Source organism: Lynx canadensis, chromosome A1, assembly GCF_007474595.2.
Source record: "Lynx canadensis isolate LIC74 chromosome A1, mLynCan4.pri.v2, whole genome shotgun sequence".
NCBI lineage: Eukaryota > Metazoa > Chordata > Mammalia > Carnivora > Felidae > Lynx > Lynx canadensis.
Window position 1 is genome coordinate 141,681,638 of NC_044303.2, and position 24,123 is coordinate 141,705,760.

At 38.0% G+C, this 24,123-nt stretch overlaps 1 protein-coding gene across 2 annotated transcripts in view; it reads left to right on the forward strand.

The window, feature by feature from the left end:
- The window catches only part of PDE8B (phosphodiesterase 8B), a 239,938-nt gene that overhangs the window by 186,467 nt on the left and 29,348 nt on the right, over positions 1 to 24,123 (forward strand). For both annotated transcript variants that reach the window (XM_030323507.1, XM_030323515.1), the window contains exon 11: positions 22,678 to 22,720. In XM_030323507.1, coding sequence (XP_030179367.1) covers positions 22,678 to 22,720 — 43 coding nt within the window. The remainder of the gene's footprint in view (positions 1 to 22,677; positions 22,721 to 24,123) is intronic.

Here is a 24,123-nt window from a genome sequence, read left to right on the forward strand (position 1 = left end):
TAAACTTGCTTTGTTGAGGGTTTTTTATCATGAATGGATGTTGTATGATGTCAAATGCTTTTTCTGCTTCTATGAAAGGATCATATGGTACTTACCCTTTCTCTTACTGAAGTGATGTATCTTGCTGGTTTATCTGTGAATATTGAACCACCCTTGCATCCCAGGAATAAATCTCACTTGATTGTGGTAAATGAATTTTTAAATGTACTGTTGGATTCAATTTGCTAGTTTTTTGTTGAAGGTTTTTACGTCTGTGTTCATCAGAGATAGTGGTCTTTTTTGTGGTATCTTTATCTGGTTTTGGTATTAGGGTAATGCTGCCCTCATAGAATGAATTTGGAAGCTTTCCTTCCTTTTCTTTTTTTATTGACTAGTTTGAGAAGAAGATGTATTAATTCTTCTTTAAATGTTTTCATAGGGGCACCTGGGTGGCTTAGTCGGTGAAGTATACAACTTCAGTTCAGGTCATGATCTCACAGTTTGTGAGTTCAAGTCCCCCATCAGGCTCTCTGCTATCAGCACAGAGTCTGCTTCAGATCCTCTGTCCCCCTCTCTCCCTGTTCCACCCCCCCCACTCTTGTGTGCTCTCTCTCTCAAAAATAAATAAATTTTTTTTTAATTTAAAAAATTGGGTGGAATTCACCTGTGTAGCTATCTGATCCTGGGCTTTTTGGGGGGATGTGGGGGAGTTTTTTGATTATTGATTCAATTTCCTTGCTGGTAATTGGTCTGTTAAAATTTTGTATTCCTGTTTCAGTTTTGGGAGGCTATATGTTTCTAGGACTTTATCCATTTCTTCTAGGTTGTCCAATTTGTTGGCATAACTTTCTCATTCTTTTACAGTTGTTTGTATTTTTGTGGTATTGGTTGTTATTTTCTTTCATTTCTGATTTTATTTCGGTCTTTTTTTTTTTTTGGATGAGTCTGGCCAGACGTTTATCAATTTTGTTGATCTTTTCAGAGAACCAACTCTTTGTTTCATTGATGTGTTCTGTTGTTTTTTTAGCTTCTATATCATTTATTTCTGCTTTAATCATTAGTATTTCCTTTCTTCTGCTGGTTTTGAGTTTTGTTTGTTCCCCTTTTTCTAGCTCTTTAAGGTGTAAGGTTAGCTTGTGTATTTGAGATTTTCCTTGCTTCTTCAGGGAGGCTTGTATTGCTATAAACTTCTCTCTTAGAAGTGCTTTTGCTACATCCCAAATGTTTTAGACATTGTGTTTTCATTTTCATTTGTTTCCATGTAATTTTTTATTTCTTTGATTTCTTCATTGACTCATTCATTGTTTAGTAGCATGTTACTTAATCTCTGTGTATTTATGGTCTTTCCAGATTTTGTCTTATGGTTGATACATAGTTTCATAATGTGGTGGTCAGAAAGGATGCATGGTATGACTTCGATCTTCTTGAATTTGTTGAGGCTGGTTTTGTGGGCTAATATGTGATCTCTTCTGGAGAATGTTCTGGGTGCACTTGAAAAGAATGTGTATCCTGTGCTTTAGGATGGAATGTTCTGAATATATCTGTTAGATTAATCTGGTCCAGTGTCATTCAAAGCCTTTGGTTTCCTCGTTGGTTTTCTCTTTGGACAATCTGTCCATTGATGCAAGTGGGGAGTTACAGTCCCCTAGTATTACTGTATTATTAGTAATTAGTTCCTTTATGTTTGTTATTAACTGTTTAATCTCTTTGGGTGCTCCCATGATGAGTGTATAAATGTTTACAACTGTTCTATCTTTGTGTTGGATTGTTTCCATTATTTTATAGCGCCCTTCTTTGTCTCTTGTTACAGTCTTTGTTTAAAGTGTAGTTTATCTGATGTAAGTATTGCTACTCCAGCTTTTTTTCCTGGCATCCATTTACATGATAAATGTTTCTCCATCCCTCCCTTTCCATCTACAGGCATCTTTAGGTCTGGTGAGTCTTTCGTAGGCAACATATAGGTGGATCTTGTTTTTTTTATCCACTGACATCCTGTGCCTTTTGACTGGAGCATTTAGTCCAATTACATGCATTCTAATTATTGATAAGTTTTTATTGCCAGTTTGTTACTTGTTTTTTGGTTGTTTTTGTAGGTTTTCTCTGATCCTTTTCTTGCTCTCTTTCATGATTTGCTTATTTTAGTTAGTGATACACTTGGATTCCATTCTCTTTATTCTTTGCACATCTCTTACTGGTTTTTGATTTGTGGTTACCATTAGATTTGCATATAATCTTTTTTGCACATAGCAGTCTATATTAAATTAAGGATCACTTAAGTTTGAACGCATTTTTCAGTCCTCTCCATGTCTTCGGTATATGGTTGTGATATTTTACATCCTTTTACTCTGTGAATCCCTTGACTGATTTTTTACAGAAATACTCATTTTTACTGCTTTTGTGTTCCCTACCTTTTATACCCTGCCTTATGGTCTTTCCTTTCCACTCGGTCCCTTTTAATGTTTCTTGTAGCGCTGGTTTAGTGGTCGTGAAATTGTTTAGTTTTTGTTTGAGAAACTTTTTATCTTTCCTTCTATTCTGAATGATAGCTTTCCTGGAAAGAGTATTTTTGGCTGCAGACTTTTTTCTGTAAGCACCTTGAATATATCATGCCACTCCCTTCTGGTCTGCAAAGTGTCTGCTGAAATATCTGCTGATAGCCTAATGGGGTTTCCTTTGTATGTAACTGTCTCCTTTTCTCTTGCTGCTTTAAAAGTTTTTTTTTTTTTTTTTTACTATCAGGAAAATTTTATTTTTATTTTTATTTTTGATAACATACATATTTTTTAAATTTAAATCCAACTTAGTTAACATACAGTGTAATAATGATTTCAGGAATAGAATCTAGTGATTCAGAACTTACGTATAACACCCAGTGCTCATCCCAACAAGTGCCCTTCTTAATGCCCATCTCCCATTTAGCCTATCCCCTGATCCAGCACCCCACCAGCAACCCTCACTTTGTTCTCTGTATTTAAGAGTCTCTTAAGGTTTGTCTCCCTCTCTGTTTTTGTCTTATTTTTGCTTCCCTTCCCCTGTGTTCATCTGTATTGTTTCTTAAATTCCACATATGAGTGAAATCATATATTTGTCTTTGTCTGACGGACTTATTTCACTTAGCATAATACATTCTAGATCCATCCATGTTGTTGCAAATAGCAAGATTTCATTCTTTTTCATCTCCCAGTAATATTCTTGTGTGTGTGTGTGTGTGTGTACACACAGTAGAATATATTGTGTGTATACATAAACAAACACACACACACCACATCTTCTTTATCTGTTCATCAGTTGATGGACGTTAGGGCTCTTTCCATAATTTGGCTATTGTCGATAGTGTTGCTATAAACTTTGGGGTGCATGTTCCCCTTTGAATCAACATTCCTGGATCCTTTGGATAAATGCCTAGTAGTGCAACCACTGGATAATAGGTAAAAAACAATTTTTCTTTTATAACTACCTTTTGTAATCTTGATTCTTCTGTGTCTTGTTAGGGACTTCGTTTGCTTGATTTTGTTGGTGGATCTCTGTGCCTCTTGGATCTGGATATCTGTTTCCTCCCCCCGACTAGAGAAATTTTCAGCTAGTATTTCTTCAAAGAAATTTTCTGCCCCATTTTCTCTTCTCTTTCTGGGATCCCCATAATGTAACTGTTATTATGCTTGATGAAGTCACTGAGTTCCCTAATTTATTGTAATTTTGCATAATTTTTCCCTCTCATTTGTTCAGTTTGATTACATTCCATTACTTTGCCCATTACTCTTTTCAAGTCCAGTTAGTATATTTCTGATCATTTTTTAAAAAATCTCTGTAATGTTACTTATATCTGGTATGTTTAGGTCTCTTATGGTTTTGTCCTGTTCTTTCATTTGTGATACATTCCTCTGTCTCCTCATTTTGTTTCACTCTCTGTGTTAGGAATGTCAGTTACATCTCTTACTATTAAAGTAGTGAGCAGGATGTGCCCTTTTTTCTAGGTGGCACTGCTCCTCCTCCACAGGAGATGTACAGCCACCACCAGGGACTGGGGCCAGCCAGGGCCCTTCTGCTAACCACAGGAAACAAGGTTGCAGTTTTAACAAGTGCATGCATCCTCTGCAAGAGGTTGGGATATGTGGTTTTGGCAAGGTTTGCCAGGGTCGTCAGGGGGAAGGGATCTGCAGCCCAGGGACTGAGGGAGTGCTGGTTGGAGGGGCAGGGTGTCGTGTAAGCAAGTCAGGTAGTGAATTTGGACACTGCACTGTTCTCACAGGTGGCTAGGTACTTTTACTGAGATCGGGGGAAGGAAATGGCACCTGCCAGTTCCTTTGTTCCTGGAGAAATCCCGCAGCTGACTGAGACCAGTAACTCTCTCTCTCTCTCTAGTAAGCCCCAGATGCCTTTTAAAAGGCTGTTTGCTGTGCTGTCTCTTTAAAAGCAGGGACTCAGCTTCCTATCACTCTCTGGGCTTTCCCAGAGCCTAGCCTATTCCTTTTCAAAGTTCCAGGCTTTAAGTTCAGCTGATTGTAAGCACTCAGGAAATTCAATTCCTATAATTTTTAAAGCCAAATGCCATATGGATTCTTCTTCCTCTTGGAGGCTCCTCAACATGATAGCCTGTTTCTTACCCCCTCTCTGTGGCTATGGCTCCCTCCCTCAGGCGGTCAGTCCCACAATATTTAAGTTCCCAGCATGTCTTTGCCCTTTCTACCCTCTTCAGTGTGGCCTCTTCTGTACATTTAAGGTATGGAATTTGTTTGGCCAGGCTTTGGGTCACTTTCTGGATTGTTTGCACTGATGTGAGTGTTATCTAGGTGGATTAGGCGAGTTTAGGGTCCTCCTACTCTGCCATCTAACCAATAAGTCTCATCTTCAATTTTTAAAAAATTTTTAAATGTTTGTTTTTGAGAGAGAGAGAGAGAGAGAGAGAGAGAGAGAGCTTGAGTGAGGAGAGGGGCAGAGAAATAAGGAGACACAGATTCCAAAACAGGCTCTAGGCCATCAGCACAGAGCCAGACATGGGGCTCAAACTCACAAACCGTGAGATCATGACCTGAGCTGAAGTCGGACGGTTAACCAACTGAGTCACCCAGGTGCCCCTCCTCTTCATTTTTTAATTTTATTTCAGTCGTTTCTTTTTTTTCATGATGAATCTCACTAAAGGTCTGTCTGTTCTTTTTTTTTTTTAAAGAACCAGCTGTTAATTTCATTGATTTTTTTGTATTGTGTTTTTAGTCTCTATTTTATTTATTTGTGGTCTTATTTTTAATAGTTGGTTTGTTTGCTTTTGGTTTTTGTTTTACTAACTTTGGGCATTGTTCTTTTTCTAGCTTCTTTAGATGTAAGGTCAAATTGTTTCAGATTTTTCTTGTTTCTTGAGGTAGACCTGTATTGCTATAAACTTGCCTCTTAGAACTGCTTTTTCTTAATCCCAAAGATTTCGAATCATTTTGTTTTTATTTTCATTTGCCTCTTGGTATTTTTAAATTTCCTCTTTGACTTCTTGGTTGACCTGTTGGTTGTTTAATAACATTTGTTTAGCCTCCTCTTTTTTCTGGGTTTTCCAGTTTTTTTATTATAATTGATTTCTAGTTTCCTATACTTTCATATAGATGTTTGATATTATTCCATTGTTCTTACATAATTATTGAGACTTGTTTCAGATCATGTGGTCTACCATGTGATCTGTCCTGGAGAATGTTCCACAAGCACTTGAAAAGAGGCACAAGAACCAGACACAAATAGCAAAAATCCTATATCCTAGAAGGAAAACAGGTGTAAGTACCCTAAATGGGCTGAACAGTCTTGTCGTTGTAGGAAACATTCCAGAAGTCAAGTTCTCAGACACCAGCCAGTGGCCAACCCTACGAACAGGTTCTTCTAAAGTTTGCAATCCCTGACCTTAACTCTGTTCAGTTCAAAATACTTTCTGATTTCTTTTTTTATTTCTTCTTTGGTCCATGGGCTATTTAAAGTGTGTTTTTTACTTTCCAATTATTTAGGAATTTTATAGATTTCTGTTACTGGTTTCTAATTTTATGTGGTCAAGATAACATAATTTCTGTGATTTGAATCCATTTAAAATTACTGAGATGTGTTTTATAGCCAGATGCACATCTGTTTAATTAACATTCAAATTCATTTGAAAGGTTATGTATTCTATTGTTGTTGAGTAGTGTCCTATAAATGCCAGTGAGGGTCAACGTGGTTGATAGCATTCTCCATATCTTCTGTGTTTTACTACTTACTTTCTAGTTCAGTCATGGGCTATAAGCAGCATTAAGATCCTTCTCTGTGATTGTGAACGTTGTCTGTTTCTCCCTTTAAATCTATCAAATTTTGTTTCTTGTTTTTTGAAGCTCTGTTAAGTAATGTAGATAAATGATTAGTCTTTCTGATGAACTGATGCTTTTATCATTATGAAAAATCCAACTTGATATCTGGTAATACTCTATCTTAAAATCTATTTTAGTTGATATTAGTATAGCCATTCATTCTAGCCTTCTTAAATTTGTTTTCATGATGTATCTATTCCCATCCATTTACTTTGAATCTGTGTCTATTTGAGGTATATTTCTTATGGACAGCATATTGTTGGGGTTTGATTTTTATCAGTTCTGACCATCTCTGTGTCTTCATTGGAATGTTTAATTCATTAACTTTTAGTGTAACTATGAATATGGTTGGGTTTGGGTTTACCATTTTATTTGCTATTTGTACTTTTGTTTTTGTTTTCTCTGTTTCTTTATACAGTCCTTTTAGATTAAACAACTTTTATTTTATTTTTATTCTTTTAAATGTTTATTTTTGAGGGAGAGAGACAGAACATGAGTGGGGGAGGGGCAGAGAGAGAGGGGGGACACAGAATCTGAAGCAGGCTCCAGGCTCTGAGCTGTCAGCACAGAGCCCGACGCGGGGCTCGAACTCACAGACCACAAGATCATGACCTGAGCCGAAGCCAGACGCTCAACTGACTGAGCCACCCAGGCACCCCTAGATTAAACAACTTTTAAAGCGCCGTTTTATTTATCTACTGGCTTTTCGTTAAATCTCTTTGGATTTCTTTAATGGTTGATCTAGGGATTACTATAACCTTAACTTTACACGGTCTAGTTAACCCAATATTGTACCAATTCTTGTGAAACATAGAAACCTTGCAACTGTCTATTTACCAACTCTCCTTCCTATCCTTTATGCTATAATTTTCATATATATTATAAACGCCATAAAAGAGTGCTGCTATTTTTGCCCTGAACATACATTTTAAAAAATTAAGAGAAATTTTTTCTAGTATTTACCCAAGTATCTGCTGTATCTGAGCACTAAAGACTGATGAGAAGATAGCATGAACACTTATTCTGTCCTTCCACCCTATCTCTTTTCAGTTCTGTCCCCTTAGGCAAATCCCCTCAACACTTGGTCCCGGTGCCTCCTCCCTCTGACATGCCTGTAGATGTCTTAACTGCCTACAGGCTGTGGACTAAACCAGTCTCCCGCACACCCCTCAACTCTTGGATCTATAGTTCTTTTTTTTTTTTTTTTTTTTTTGATATATGATCAGACATGATTTCTTATTTAAGGGTAGTTGACACACAGTGTTACATTAGTTTCAGGTATACAACATAACCATTCCACAACTATATACATTATGCTATGCTGACAAGTATAGCTACCATCTATCAACATATAATGCTATTACCGTACCATTGGCTCTATTTCCTGTGCTGTACCTTTTATCCTTGTGACTTATTTAACTCTAACTGGAAGCCTGTACTTCCTACTCCCCTTCACCCGATTTGTCTGTCCCCCCACCCTCTTCTCATCTGGCAGCCACCAGTTTATTCTCTGTGTTTATAGGTCTGTTTCTGATTTATTTTTTTGTTCATTTGTTTTGTTTTTAGATTCCACATGAGTGAAATCAGATGGTATTTGTCTTTCTGTCTGACTTACTTAGCATAATACCCTCTAGTTCCATCCATGTGGTTGCAAATGGCAAGATTTCTATTCCTTTTTTATGGCTGAATAATATTCCTGTGTGTGTGTGTGTGTGTGTGTGTGTGTGTGTGTGTGTGTGTGTGTGAGAGAGAGAGAGAGAGAGAGAGAGAGAGAGAGAGACAGACAGACAGACAGACAGACATCCATCTTCTCTGTCCATGCCTCTGCTGATGGATGCTGAGGTTGCTTCTGTATATTGGGTGTTGTAAATAATGCTGCAATAAACATATAGGAACATACGTCTTTTCAAGTTAGTGTTTTCATTTTCTTTGGGTACACATCCAGTAGTGGAATTTCTGGTTTCTATTGTAATTCTGTTTTTAATTTTTTGAGAAACCTCCATTGTTTTCCACAATTTCTGTGCCAATTTACATTCCCACCAACTGTGCATGAAGATTGCATTTCTTCCACATCCTCACCAACATGTGTTATTTCTTGTTTTTTTTGTTACTAGCCATTCTAACAGGTGTGAGGTGCTATCTTATTGTGATTTTGATTTGCATTTCCCTAATGATTAGTGATGTTAAGCATCTTTTCCTGTGTCTGTGGGTGTTCTCTGTGTCTTCTTTGGAAAAAGGTCTATTCAGGTCCTCTGCCTATTTTTAAATCAGATTATTTGTTATTTTGTTGTTGAATTGTGTAAGTTCTTTATATAGTTTAGATATTAACCCCTTTTCAGTACATCATTTGCAAATATCTTCTCTCATTTACTAGGTTACCTTTTCATTTCATTGATGTTTTCCTTTGCTCTACAAAAGCCTTTAATTATGGTGTGGTCCCCAGTAGTTTACTTTTGTTTTTGCTTCCCTTGGCTGAGGAGACATATCCAGAAAAATGTTTCTTACAGTATTGCTTATGTGTTCTTCCAAGGAGTTTTATGGTTTCAGGTCTCACATTTAGGTTAATCCCTTGGGTGTTAATTTTTGTGTATGGTGTAGCAAAGCTGTCCAGTTTCATTCTTTTGCATGTCGCTGTCCATTGTGTCCAGCACCATTTATTGAAGAGACTGTCTTCCCCCCCCCATTGTATATTCTTGCCTCCTTTGTTGTAGGTTAATTGACCACATATACATAAGTTTATTTCTGCACTCTCTACCCTGTTACATTGACCTTTGTGTCTCGTTTTGTGCTAGTACCATACTGTTATGATTATTATAGCTTTGTAGCATATCTTGAAATCTGGGATTGTGATACCTCCAGCTTTGTTCTTCTTTTTCAAGATTGCTTTGGCTATTTGAGGTCTTTTCTGGCTCCATACAAATTTTAGTATTGTTTGTTCTGGTTCTGTGAGATACGCTTGTGGTGTTTTAGTAGGGATTACATTAAATCTGTAGATGGCTTTGGGTAGTATGCATGTATTCACAATATTTTTCCATTTGTGTTGTCTTCAGTTTCATTCATCAGTGTTCTGTAGTTTTCAAAGTGTAGGTCTTCTACCCCCTTGGTTTATCCTAGGTATTTTGTTGTTTTTGATGGATTTGTAAATGGAGTTGTTTTCTTCATTTGTTATTCTGCCGCATCATTGTTATCATATGGAAATGCAACAGATTTCTGTATTTTGTGTCCTGCAACTTTACTGAATTTATTTATTTTAATAGCTTCTGGTGGAGCCTTTAAGGTTTTCTATGTATACTGTCCTGACACCTGCATATAATGACAGTTTGACTTTTTCCTTACCATTTGGATGTCTTTTACTTCTCGTCTGATTGGTGTGTGTGGGACTTCTATTAGTAGGTCAAATGAAAGTGCTGAGAGTGGACCTCCTTGTTGTGTTCCTGACCATAAGGTAAAGCTCTCACTTTTTCACCACTGAGTGTGATGTTAGTTGTGTTTGGCATCTATGGCTTTTATGATGTTGAGGTATAGTATCTTGAAACGTACATTGCTGTGAGTTACTGTCACGAATAGATGTTGAATTTTGTCAAATGCTTTGTTTGCAACTACTGAGATGATAATGTGATTTTTTCTTTTTCATTTTGTCCCTTTGGTGTATCATGTTGATTGATTTGCAGATTTTGAATTATTTTTGTATCCTTGGAATAAATCCCACTTGATCCTGGTGAATGATCCTTTTAATACATTGTTGAATTCAGTTTGCTAATATTTTGTTGAAGATTTTTGCGTCTGTGTTCAGCAGGGTTATTGGTCTGTAGTAGGTTGTTGTTTTTTGTTTTGTTTTGTTTTTTGTTTTTTTACTGTCTTTGGCTTTGGTATCAGGGTATTGCTGGCCTCATAGAATGTATTTGGAAGATTTCTTTCCCCTTCTCTCTCTCTCTCTCTCTCTCTCTCTCTCTTTTTTTTTTTTTTTTTTTTTTTTTTTTTGGAATAGTTTGAGAAGAATAGGTATTAATTCATCTGAAATGTTTGATAGACTTCACCTGTGAATCTATCTTAGACTCTCTAATTCTTGAGAAATTGCCTTGTTAATGTGGATTTTTAGATGTTGGAACAGTGCCCAGGAGACAGAACATTCCCATCCCAGAAAAGTATCAAATAGCTGCCACATGTGTGATGATTTACATGTTATGCCATTGCCCTGATGAGGTCACTAAGGAAGCACCAGCTGTGTCTCTAGGAGTCTCTCTTGATAAGAGTTCTTGGTAGGGTGGTAAACAGTCCCTTATGATTGTGCTACATTATCTTCTCTACTAAAGCAGGCCCATGTGCAGTGACATGGCCAGTAGTTTGATCTTTTGAGGAAGGCTATGTGTCCAAGGGTTCTGTGAGAATGTGGTGATGAGGCTCCATGTGAATAGCTGCAGGAAGGGAGGATCAGGTGAGATGAGTGGACCAGTCTAAATGATCCCAAATTGTTACCTGGACAGGACCAAAACTGTAACAGAAAATGCTTCAGTTTTAAGTCTCTTTGGGTTTCCAGCTGCTTTCAGACAGGAATTTTAGATACTTTTTCCTGGCACATCTTCAGCATAATAATATCAGAATCTGTAGAATTGAAAGATTGGGAAAAGAGGAAATGAAACCCCATCTGCCTGTTGAAAGTTGAGGATGTATCTCATGACTGTATTTGATACCATCTGTTCCTATGTCCCTTCGGTCAGCCAGGCTACCCCGGAAAATTCAGTGCCCTCCTACAGCTAGCCTCTCATCACCAGACTCCACTCAGAGCCATTACTGACCGAAGAAAGAGGTACAGTTACAGCCTTCTAGTAACGATGTTCCTGCTTCGGCCTGAGAGGCATTGTTATTGTGTCTGGAAGGTAAAAAAGGCTGTCCCTGCCACATGGGATTTATATACTTTTTAAAAATTATGAATCCTGATTGATTCATCCATCATGTTACCCCTTTTCAGGGCAAAGGAGCACTGTGTAATGCCCCTCTTGTGTCTTCATTCCTAAGGGAGCATTTCATTTCCAGTCCAAATTAGATTAATGGTCTCGTTTACTAGCATAGACTGGCAGCTTAGGACAAGAAATGGCAGCAGTGACCCAGAAGTGAGAGGCACAGGCAGCATAGGGCTGTGCAGAGTCCCACTGGGAATTAGGAGCTAGCGATGGTGGCTGGGAACCCTGTCAGACACCCCTGAGCATGCACCCATCCATCTGACACAAGCAGGAACTAAGCTTAAAAGGGCCTGCCAGGTCCAGCCAGCTGCTGGCTGGTCAGTGTGACTTCCACAGCCCCTCCAGTTCATGGGTGCTACTTCTGCCCATATTCTTCTCTCCTGAAGCCATGGCATTTGGGAGGTCAAGGGTGGGCACATGGCTCATAACTCTGTTTCCCACATTTGGGGCGCTCCTGGATCTCAACTGTTGGCATATCTAGTTGCTACCTAACCTATTCATACTTGTTTTTCTTTAGAAAGAGTCACTTTTAAAACTTTGTATAACCATAATAATTAAAGTGGAATACCAAAATCACTAGCCACAATGGAAGGTAACAGTAAATATAGATATCTTAGAGAAAGACCGTCCATGTATCAAATTCTTTACAAAGTGTTAGGTGTTAAACATAATAGCACCACCCTGAGGCTTTCCCCTTGATATACTCAGAAGGCTTGGAAAAATGCTGAAGAGTAAATGACTTGAATATATGAGGCAAGGTTATTTAGCATCATATTTTGGAATTCCCTAAACTTTTTAACCTTCACCATCCCACCCCTTGCAAAATACTGTCTTTGGCACTTCTCAACCAGCTTACTGAAACTATATCTCTTTTATTCTCGGTCACATCCCTGGTACCAAAAACATTACCCAACACATAGTATACACTCAACAAACACTTAATGAATAGATCCATTGTGACAGTACTTGGTTTTTGTCCCCTGTTATACAGTAAATCATTTGAAAGCAGGGACTCTGTTCTAACCATCTTTGTGTCTTAGGCCCAATAAATATTTTTGGAGTTGAACTAGAAAATGAGGTATCAGCTAGAAAATGGCCTTTTTCTCCTGGGAGTGATTGTTCACAAATGTAAGCAGAGATTCTAATGAACAGCATTTTCAGAACCTCAGGACACACAGTGATAAAGCTGTTTTACTCTTTTGTTCTCTCATTATTACTAATTTTTCCTTTGTGCTGTCCTCTCTCTGCAGTAGCTATCAAAGGGCGTGATTTACAAAGCAAAGGTCCTGCTGCTTGCTTCTGTCTTAGGCTAATCACAGTGCAACAGAGGCCCCCAGTGTCATTAAACACTTCAGTGACTCTGTTGAGCACTAGTGGAACATTGGTGGGAAACTGTGATCTTTGCAGTTTCCTCATTCTTTTGACAAAATTGAGTAGGCACAGCAGTTTCCACATAAAAGTGTTTCACAAAAGTGCCATCAGTCTGTGACAATTCTTTAAGAGGAAGAAACTTTAAGGAAAATGAAATCTCCTTCGGAAGCTCTTTATATGTTTCTCTTTGTCACTGAGCGGTGAGGGGACACAGGCCAAGCAAATGATGGCATAAAAGTGAGAAACACAGCACATCGGAGCACACCACATATGCTCAGCGTATGCTTTAAAGGAAATGGTTTTTGTAAATGAAAACCAGTCCTGAAATAATAAACAATGGAAACATCCCTGAATCCAGATTCTCCACAAACAAGATACATCTCTGAAAGAGAAGGTAAAGGGAACCAGTGTTATCTGGGCACCCACCATGGGCTAGTCCAGTGGTTCTCAAAGAAGGGCTAACTAACTTGGATGTAAATTTAAAAAAAAAAAAAAAAAAAGGCCACTGGATCAGCTGCCTCAGCCTCACAGGGAACTTGTTAGAAACACAAATTCTCAGGCCCCAACCCAGATCTCCTGAAACAGAAAGGGTGGGGGTGGAGCCAAGCCCTGTGCTTTCACAAGCCTTCCAGGTAATTCTGGTAAAAGGCCAGCTTGGAAGCTACTGGGCTGGGCATTTTACACACATTATTTCATTTGATCTAGACTCTAAATAGTAGGCGTTGGTCCCCGTTTACCCATAAGGAAACTGAGACTCAGTAAAGTTCATAACGTACCAGGTTTATACCGCTAGAAATGGAGATATTAAGACATCTGTTGGCATGCCTGAGATTTTTCCACCTAAATCAGTGATTTTTCAACTCACTGTAATGTTAAAATCACCTAGAGATTAACTGTTAAAATATGGATTCTCCTACTCACTCAGTGAGTATGGAGAGTCTGAGAGTCGGTAGTTCTGACAAGCACCCAGGTGTCAGCCAAGTTGCTGGTGCCCAGAGCACTGTGAGTAGGGGGTCCTCGTGTATTACAACATGGCCCCCAGATCCACAGCCTTGGCCTCATCTGGGAACTTTAACGTTAGAGATCCAGATTCTAGGCTTCCCCCAGAACTGGTGCATCAGAAACTCTGGGGATGGCCCCCTGCCCCTGTTTGAACATGCCCTTAACGTGGTTCTATTCATGCTGAAGTTTGAGAACCACTGTCATATTTTCATAGTAGAAAACTCAGTATTTTCCAGGTGTGAAGCAAAGTGGTGCTTACATTGTAGGTCTTTGAAAGCCATTAAAAAGAGAAACGGACAAGGGAAAAAAGAGTGAAACATTTCAACTGGAATGGTACGCGAATTAAGTGTTTTTCCAGGAGATAAAGATTTAAAAAAAAAACTATCACTGGCTACATAATGAGTGCTTCTTTGTAATGGCTCTTGCAAATGCATGTTGAATGTGGGGCTGGCGGGCACTGGCACTAAGGTAAGAAAATATTGACTGAGGGATATCAGTGATATCTGAACATACTAGATCTGGCATTGCTCCATTTGGTGTTTGTTTGCTGTTTGGTGGGAATTTTGAGAAGTGTGTTATCAAACAGTTTTTGAAAATAGAGTAGACAGAAAACATCTTTGATCTAGGCATCAGATGCTTTTAGCATCCAAGGAAATACTTCTCAGTAAAGAAGGTATTTTCAGTAAAGAAAGATGATCAAAGAAACTATTATATCACACACTGTCATTTTTATTACATGTAAATGAAGGGAGGGTCTCAAATGACTCAGTTTCTGTGATCACATCTCTCATCCAGCATTTGAACTCTACTGAAGTCTTGTCACATACATGAAAGCATTCAGTTTTGTCTTGAAGTTGTTGATCAAGTATGTCCAATCTTAAAAAAAAAAAAAAAAGATTTCTTAATAAGTTGGCTTTGTAAGCTACACTAATTTTAGAAAATAGTACTTGTCTTCATTTTAACCAGAGTTTTTATCTCTTTTCATAATACGTGGGAGTGAGGGAGACCCAAAAACAAACAGTATACGGGCATACTTGGGAGACAGTGCAGGTTGGGTTCCAGACCACTACAGTGAAGTGAGTATCTCAGTAAAGCAAGTCAGATGAATTATGGGGTGTCCCAGGGCATATAAAAGTTATGTTTACACTATGCTGTGGTCTGTTAAGTGCATAATAGCATTATGTCTAGAAAGACAGTGTACATACCTTAATTTAAAACTATTTTATTGCTAAAAAATGCTAACCATCATCTGAGTTTTCATTGAGTCGTTATCTTTTTGCTGGTGGAGAGTCTTGCCTTAGTGTTGATGGCTGATCAGGGTGGTGAGTGCTGAAGGCTGGAGTTGCCATGGCAATTTCTTAAAATGGGACCACAGGGAAGTTTGCCACATTGATCGACATTTCCTTTCCCCAACAAGTTCTGGGTAGTATGTGATGCTATTTGATACCATTTAACTCATAGTAGAACTTCTTTGAAAATTAGAGTCCATCCTCTCAAACCCTGCCCTGCTTTATCAGCTTTCTTTCTTTGTTCATCCACAAGAAGCAATTCCTCATTTGTTAAAGTTCTATGAGATTGCCGCAATTCGGTCACATTTTCAGGCTCCACTTTTTAAGTATGTGTTTTATTTTTAGTTGAAGTGTAGTTGACACACAGTGCTACCTTAATTACAGTCCAGTTTTCTCAGCATCATTTATTGAAGAGACCATCTTTTCCCCATTGTGTATTCTTGCCTCCTTTGTCATAGACTAATTGGCCATATAATTGTAGGTTTACTTCTGGGCTTTCTTATCCTGTTCCATTGCCCCATTTTTTGTACCATTACCATACTTTTTAAATTATCATAGCTTTTAGCCTATCTTGAAATCTGGGATTGCAATATCTTCAGAGTTGTCTTTTTTTTTTTTAACGTTTATTTATTTTTGAGACAGGGAGAGACAGAGCATGAACGGGGGAGGGTCAGAGAGAGAGGGAGACACAGAATCTGAAACAGGCTCCAGGCTCTGAGCTGTCAGCACAGAGCCCGACGCGGGGCTCAAACTCACGGACCGCGAGATCATGACCTGAGCCAAAGTCGGACGCTCTACTGACTGAGCCACCCAGGCGTCCCAGAGTTGTCTTTTTAAAAAATTTTTATCTATTTTGAGAAAGAGAGTGAGTGCAGAGAAGGGACAGACAGAGAGGGAGAGAGAAAATCCCAAGCAGGCTTCACACTGTTATCATACAGCCTGACATGGGGCTTGATCTCGCAAACCATGAGATCATGACCTGAGCAGAAATCAAGAGTCAGTGCTTAACCGACTCAGCCAACCTGGTGCCCCCAGACTTTTTTTGTCTTAAGATTGCTTTGGCTATTCAGGGTCTTTTGTGGTCCCATACAAATTTTGGTATTTGTGTTATAATTCTGTGAAAAATACTGTTGGTATTTTGATAGAGATTACATTGAATCTGTAGATTGCTTTGGGTAGTATGCACAATTTAACAATATTCTTCCATTCCATGAGCATGGAATATCTTTCCATTTGTTTGTGTCATCTTGGATTTCTTTTATCATTGTTTCACAGTTTTCAAAATGTAGGTCTTTAATCCCCTTGGTTAAATTTATTCCTAGGTATTTTTATTATTTTTGATGCAATTATAAATGGAATTGTTTTCTTAATTTCTTTTTCTGTTACTTTGATATTAGTGTGTAGAAATGCAACGGATTTTTGTATTTTTTTATCCTGCAAATTTACTGAGTTCACTTATTACTTTTTTTTTAAGTTTACTTATTTATTTTTGAGAGAGACAGAGGAAGAGTGACGAGGCAAGGAGGAGAGAGAGGGAGAGACAATCCGAAGCAGGCTCTGTGCTGTCAGCACAGAGCCCATTACAGGGTTTGAACTCACAAGCTGTGAGATCATGCTCTGAACTGATATCAAGAGTTGGACAGTTAACTGCCTGAGCCACCCAGGTGCCCCTCACTTATTACTTTTAATAGTTTTTTTTGATGGAGTCTTTAGGATATTCTATGTATAGGATGTCCTCTGCAAATAGTGACAGTTTGACGTCTTCCTTACCATTTCGATATATTTTATTTCTTGTCTGATTGCTGTGAGTAGGACTTCCATTATTATATTGAATAAAAGTGGTAAGAGTGGACATCCTTGTGGTGTCCCTGATCTAAGAGGTAAAGCTCTTAGTTTTTCACCACTGAGTGTAATGTTAATTGTGTTTGTCATAGATGGCATTTATTAAGTTGAGATTCTCTCTATACTCACTTTGTTGAGAGTTTTTATCATGAATGGATGTTGCATTTTGCCAAATGCTTTTTCTTCATCTGTTGAGATCATGTGATTTTTATTCATTTAGTTGACATAGTGTCATTAATTGATTTCTGGATATTAAACCATCCTTGAATCTCCTTCTTCATCAGGGTGCATGATCCTTTTAATGTATTGTTGAATTCATTTTGTTAACATTTCGTTGAAGAATTTGCATCTATTTCTATCAGGGATATTGGCGTGTAGTTGGATTCTGTTGTTTTTCTAGGGCCTTTGTCTGGTTTTGGTATTAGAGTAATGCTGGCCTTGAATATGTGTTTGGAAGCTTTCCTTCTTCTAGTTCCCTCATTCTTTTGGGAATAATTTGAGAAGAATAGGAATCCTCTAAATGTTTGGTAGAATTTGCCCAGGAATCCACGTGTTCCTGGACTTTACTTTGTTCGGAATTTTTGATTACCAGTTCAATTTCATACTAGTTACAATCTGTTGACATTGTCTATTTCTTCTTGATGCAATTCTGGAAGATTGTATGTTTCTAGGAATTTATCCATTTCTTCTAGGTTGTCCCATTTATTGGCATATAATTTTTCATATTTCTGTGGTGTCAGTTGTTACCTCTCCTTTTTTGTTTCTGATTTTACTTACTTGGGTCCCCTTTTTTTCTTAATGAGTCTGAGTAAAGGCTTATCAATTTTGCTATCTTTTCAAAGAACCAGCTCTTGGTTTCAGTGATCTTTTCTATTATATTTTTTGTCTCTATTTCATTTATTTCTGCTTTTCATTATTTCCTTCTCCCTACTGGCTTTGGGTTTCCTTTTTTTTTTTTTCTTTTTTTTTAGTTTTAGTTTTTTTTAGTTAGTTTAGGTTAGATTGTTGAGATTTTGTTTGTTTTTAGAGGTAGGCTTGTATCACTGTAAATTTCCCTCTTAAAACTGCTTTTGCTCTCTCCCAAAGATTTTGGGCCAATATGTTTTCATTTTCATGTGTCTCCACATATTTTTTTTTATCTCCTCTTTGACTTCTTTGTTGACTCATTGGTGGTTTAGTAGCATGTTGTTTAGCTTCCATGTGTTTGTGGATTTTTTTTCCATTTTTTTTTCTTGTAATTGATTTCTAGTTTCATACGGTTGTGGTTGGAAAAGATGCTTGGTATTTTTCAGTTTTCTTAAATTTATTGAGACTTGTTTTGAGGCCTAACATGTGATCTGTCCTGGAGAATGTTCCATTAAGTACTTGAAAAGAATGTGTACTGTACTGTTTTTGGATGGAATGTTGTGTATATATCTGTTAAGTCCATCTGGTATAATATGTTGTTCAAAGCCACTGTTTTCTTACTGATTTTCTGCCTGTATGATCTATCCACTGTTATAAAAGTCTCCTACTCTTATGTCAGATTTCTATCAATTTCCTCCTTTAGGTCTGATAATATTTGCTTTACATATGTAGGGGGTTCAATGTTGGGTGCATAGGTATTTAAAATTGTTACATTTTCTTGTTAGCTTGATGTTGGGTATGTAGATACTTAAATTTGTTGGTGCATAGGTATTTAATAGTATTATGTCCTTTTGTTGGATTGATCCCTCAATCATTATGTAATGCCTTCCTTTTTCTCTTGTTACAGTCTTTCCTTTTAAAGTCTACTTTGATATAAGTATGCTATGCTACCTGGCTCTTTTTTTCCACTTTCATTTACATGGAATATCTTTTTCCATCCCTTCATTTCAGTCTGTATGTGTCTTTAGGTCTGAAGTGATTGTCTTTTAGGAAACATAGATGGGCCTTATTTTTGTTTTTCAGGTGTTTTTTTTTAATCCATTCAGTCACCCTATGTCTTTAGATTGGAGCCCTTAGACCATTTACGTTTAGAATTAATTATTGATAGATATTTATTGCCATTTTCTTTTGTTTTCTGGTTGTTTTTCTAGTAATACTCTATTCCTTTCCTCCTCTTATTCTCTTTCCTTGTGATTTCTTATTTTCTCTAGTGTTATGCTTGGTTTTCTTTTTTTTTTTGTATATGTGTATCTATTACAGGTTTTCCTAAGTATGTAACAGTCTATATTAAGTTGATGGTCACTTAAGTTTGAACCCATTCTGAAAGAACTTTTACTATCCCCCCTCCACATTTTGTGTATGTGCACATTTTTTTACAAATTTTTATTTTGTGAATCCCCTTGCCTTTTGTAATATTCTTGTTTCTAATTATAGTCCTTTCTTTTCTACTTAAAGAGGCCTTTTTAACATTTCTTGTAAGGCAGGTGGAATGGTGATGAACTCCTTTACTTTTTTGTCTGGGAAATTCTGTTTCTCCTTCAGTTCTGAGTGATAATTTTGCTACACAGAATATTCTTGGTTGCAGGTTTTTTTTTTTTCCTTTTAGCACTTTGAATATGTGATGCCTCTCCCTTCTGGCCTGCAACGTTTTACTGAAAAATCAGCTGACAGCCTTATGAGGTTTTTCTTGTACATAAATATTTGTCTCGCTGTTTTTCAAATTCTCTTTGTTTTTAAACTTTGACATTTTGATTATTAGGTGTTGTGATGTTCATGATGTGGAACTCTCTGTGCCTCTTGAAACTGGTATCTGTTTTGTTCCCCACGTTAGGGAGGCTTTCAGCTATTATTTTTTTCAAGTAAGCTTTATGCTGTTTCTCTCTCTTCTTCTTCTGGGATCCCTGTAATACTAATGTTTGTTTTCTTGACATGGTCAAAGAGATCCCTTAACCTATCCGCATTTTTAAAAAATTCTTCTTTCCTTTTGTTGTGCAGTTTGGGTGTTTTCCATTACTCTGCCTTCCTGATGGCTGATACCTTCTGTATCCTCTGATCTACCGTTGATTTCCTCTAGTGTATTTTTCATCTCAGTTATTTTATTCTGAAACTCTGATTGGTCCTTTTTTATATTTCTCTTTGTTGAAGCTCTCACTAAGTTCCTTCACTGTTGTCTCCTTACTTTGCTTGACTTTCTATGTTTGTTTTTGTGAATTAAGTATAACAGCTACTCTTCTAACCTAGAAGGAATGTTGTGTATTGTCATCCCCTGTGTAGACTGTGTGTGCCTGGTGTCATTGGCTGAGTAGAGCTGATGTGTGCATATTCTGAGGTGTTCCTGAAACTTTCTGCACAGGGGATGCCCTGGCAGGACACCTGAAGCTGAAGTGGGTGCAGGCCATGGGGTCTCAGGACTCTCCACACAGAGATCACCCTGGTTCAGGCTCTACTTCTCATTTTAATTCTCTTGCTATGTCTACACCATCCACAGTATTGAATTCATAAAAGTCATCATTAGGGTTGGAAATCACCTTCTTTCAAATTCTTTTTAATGTTGTTATTTTGACCTCTTCCCATGAAACACCAATATTCTTTTTTTTAATTTTTATTTATTTATTTTGAGAGAGAGAGTGTATGCAGGGGAGGGGCAGAGAGAGGGAGAATCCCAAGCAGGCTCCATGCTGTGAGTGCAGAGCCCAACGTGGGACCTGAACCCACAAACCGTGAGATCATGACCTGAGCTGAAATCAGGAGTTGAATGCTTAACCAGTGGAGCCACCCAGGTGCCCCAAACCATCAAGATTCTTAATGGTGACAAGGGTGCTGTTGTCATGCATGGGCATAGTTGACTTATCTCTCTTCCTGCCCTACAGTCCTGAGGCCCATGTTCCCTGCTTGGCTGCCTACCAGAGAACAACAAACTATGGAAATGCTCATTCTCTGTTTACTTCCTCAGTGAGCATGACCAAGAATTATGAGAAAATAATTTTAGTGGAGTCATTCATGCCAAGTCATAAGTGACTGGTGGGTTTAGACCTCCAAGAAAAAAATTCAAATTCTTAAAGATTTTTTTCATCCAGGTGAATCTTTAGTTGTAAAAGGGTTATGGGGAAGGACCTTATTCAGAAGAGTAATGTAGATAACCTGAGTGTGGAAGCTCTGAAAAAACTTAGCATAGCTGGAGAGTAAGCAGCAAAGGTCCTTAGGCACCGCACCTGCTGCAGTGGATCATGAAATGAGTCATGGAATAGGATCCTGGGTGGCAGGTGCTAACCTTGCCCTGCACATCCTCTGCTTGTAGAGCAAGTGACATCGAAGGGTATGTCCAGTCTGTGTTACTGTCCCTAGAAGAGAAACCAGCAGAGTTAGATGAACCATTTCAGGGGCAGAAGTTGTGGAGGGGGTGCAGTGAGTTCAGCTCCAAAAGTGCCAAATGCCACATCCTGTGTGGAGAAAGAAAGGAAGCTACCACAGAAGATGGACCTGGTACCTCTCATCTCTCCTCCCTGTTGCCTCTTCTCCCATCTGGGACCAAGGCACTTCCATACTAAAGGCAGAGTTGGGCTATGTATATACTAGACCTTGGGCTTCATCTGGCTTCATCTAGACAGAACACAAAGGCCACGTTGACCTTGTAGGAGGTCCACAGTTCAGTCATCTCGCCTGTGGGGGTAATAATAGACGAGCCAATGGCCTTTTTAGGTAATCAGGGAAGTCATAGGACTTTGTTCCTACGGGAGAGATGTATTGTGATTCAGAGAGAAAAGCTAAGTATTTAAAGATAACTTTCTTTTGAGCTAAAGTTGATTGAGAAAACAGTTTGCAAGGCAAAAGTTGTATTCATTTGATAGAGTATCAGAAATTCACACTGTACTCAGTAGCTTTGTAACAAATGGTCTTCATCTGTAAAGAAAATATATAAAGCAGCCATTCACAGAAGAAATAACAAGGTCCCATAATTATGGATCCCATTTTTATGACCTGCTGTGTGTCACAGCCCTCAGTCACATTTTGACATGTCAGTTTTGACATTTTTAACACGTCAGTTTTACATGATTATTTTTCAATGGTTCAGTCAAGCTGGAATGTTGTACCCGTTATCTGATATATAGGCAACTTGTGGCTATTTATTACAGCTGATGTTGCTAAACCATACTAATCTTCCTTCATAGTACCACACACTCACCTGTCTTGTTTTTCAAGTTAACTTATCCCATTCATTGAGTGGCTGCAAAGGCTTGGTTGTCCAAACGAACTGGAAGGAGGTGGAGTTAGCAGGAAAGGAGCATGATTTTAAGCGTGATACAGCTAAATGCAACTTGGTAACAGTGTCTCACTTATAAACAGAAAAAATGCAACATCCCAAAGCGTGTATATTGTTTTCTAGTGTTAATGACTTCATTCATCATTTGATGGATATTTAGTGAGCATTAGCATAAAATCATTAGCACACACAAAAAATCTGATAATGAGAAGGAACTAGGTGTTAAGCTGCATCCAAAGTTCAGATCTTGTTGTGAATATACATTTTGTAAAATGACTCTGTCCATAATTGAGGAGCATTGGAGGAGACTTTTAGGATTTTTTTTTAGAAATCCTGGGCTTAAATTCCGATTATTTTTATACTACAGAAAAATTTTATAACCCATCTGAAATTTAAATAGATTATGTTAGCTTTATAAAAAGTTTTTTTGTTACGGCTTTTTGTCTTTATGCATTTCTGCAAATGGTCAAAATGGGAACAGCTGAGTGGAGGTGTAGATGTCCTGGGTAAAAAGTGCATCCCTTGGGTGTCTCCTTGCTCTCAGGTTCAGCCATTCTATAAGTGTCTGAATGTAATTGAGCATTTATAGTATTATCACTTGATGTACATCTTTCATCTGTTTATATTATCTGTGTAACCTCTTGATTTCTTGAGTCCTCAGAGCTTTTTGATTAAATTGTTTGGCTGGAAATGTAGCTAATACCATATTTAAAATTTCTTTCTCTTGTTTTACCAAACTTTTTGAACAACTTTAGATTCACAAGGTTCATCGTGATTCAGGAGACAATTCTCAGACAGGTGAGAATACTTCAATTTCACTCCACTGGCATTTGTGGGTTCAAGTCTGTAAATTACTCTGAAGAAGTGTAGATTGACACTCACCACCCCAGAATGTGGATTACTAAAATCTGAGTGTGGATATTGGAAGGCTGGAGAGCCAGCATAAAAGCAGAATCCCTTCAAAAGTTTGGAATCTTCATTCATGGCAACCTTTTCTACTGAATGCCTTTATCATGCTGGTTTTATTTTACTGGCTGGAGACCATATAGAGCAGATACACCTTAAAAAGAGAGTGGCCAGAAGTCCAGGAGAGAGACACTGTTGTTACACCCTGGTCAGGCTACCCGTTCTTCGTAGCTGTTGGTGTCTGTCTAATTAGAAAATGTGGGTTGGCCTGTCATGGAAGTCCAGAGCCCTGAGGTCCCATTTCAGTCCCCACTCCCTTGCTTTATACCTTGGGCAGTACTCTGTCTGACCCTTGGATTCCTCAACCTTCAAATGAGGAAATGACTAGATGACTTCTATATTTGAAAGGTCTGGATTTCTCTGATCATTAGAGGCAAAATTCAGTCTATCAGAAATTTAAAATTTTTATTCGTGTACACACACACGATATTCTTTCCTCTGTTAGTGGTTTTCCCAACCATTAGTGCATAAAGTTAGACCCTGGGCTACCTATTTAGTCCCTCTCCTTGACTCTAGGATGGACCATATTTTAACATACTCAGACTCAATTTCATCTTTCTGAGCTTTAGTTTCTTCACTTGTAAAATGAATTAACAATGTGCATCTCATTGTTATGAAAAATAAAGGAGAAAGTGTATATAATATGTGACTGTACCTGCCATTTAACTCTTGGATATCCTCCTTCCCTTCCTCTACCCTTTTCCTTCCTCTGCCCTTGCACCTCCCTCCCTCCCTCTCTCCCTCCCTCCCTCCCTCCCTCCATGTCTCTGTCTCTGCCTCTCTCTCTTTATGTTTATCTCTTGTAAGAGTATTATTTTAATTAACTTATTAGGCGCCAAAAAATGTTGCAAGCATTTTCATATCCTTTACTGTGCCCAGCATTGCCTTGCACATATTAGGGTCAACAAATGCTCCCAAAACATTGATAAATTGGAACTATCCCATCTTACAAAACATAGGTTCCACTGTTTGACCTGCTCTTTGACTTGGAGCTACCTACATAATCTCTCCAAGTTTAAGTTTTCTCACTGGTAAAATGAAGATTGTACTATGTACTTTCAGAATTGTTATAATGATCACATAAGATAATTTACATTTAAAGTAAATATTGAAACACAATGTCTGGTGCAGAGTAGGTGCTCAGTAAATGTTCGCTATTTTTTTTAATTATTGACACTATATCCCCTTTTGCCATTGAATAAAGATATTTAAATTTCCTTTATCTTTGTTTTCTT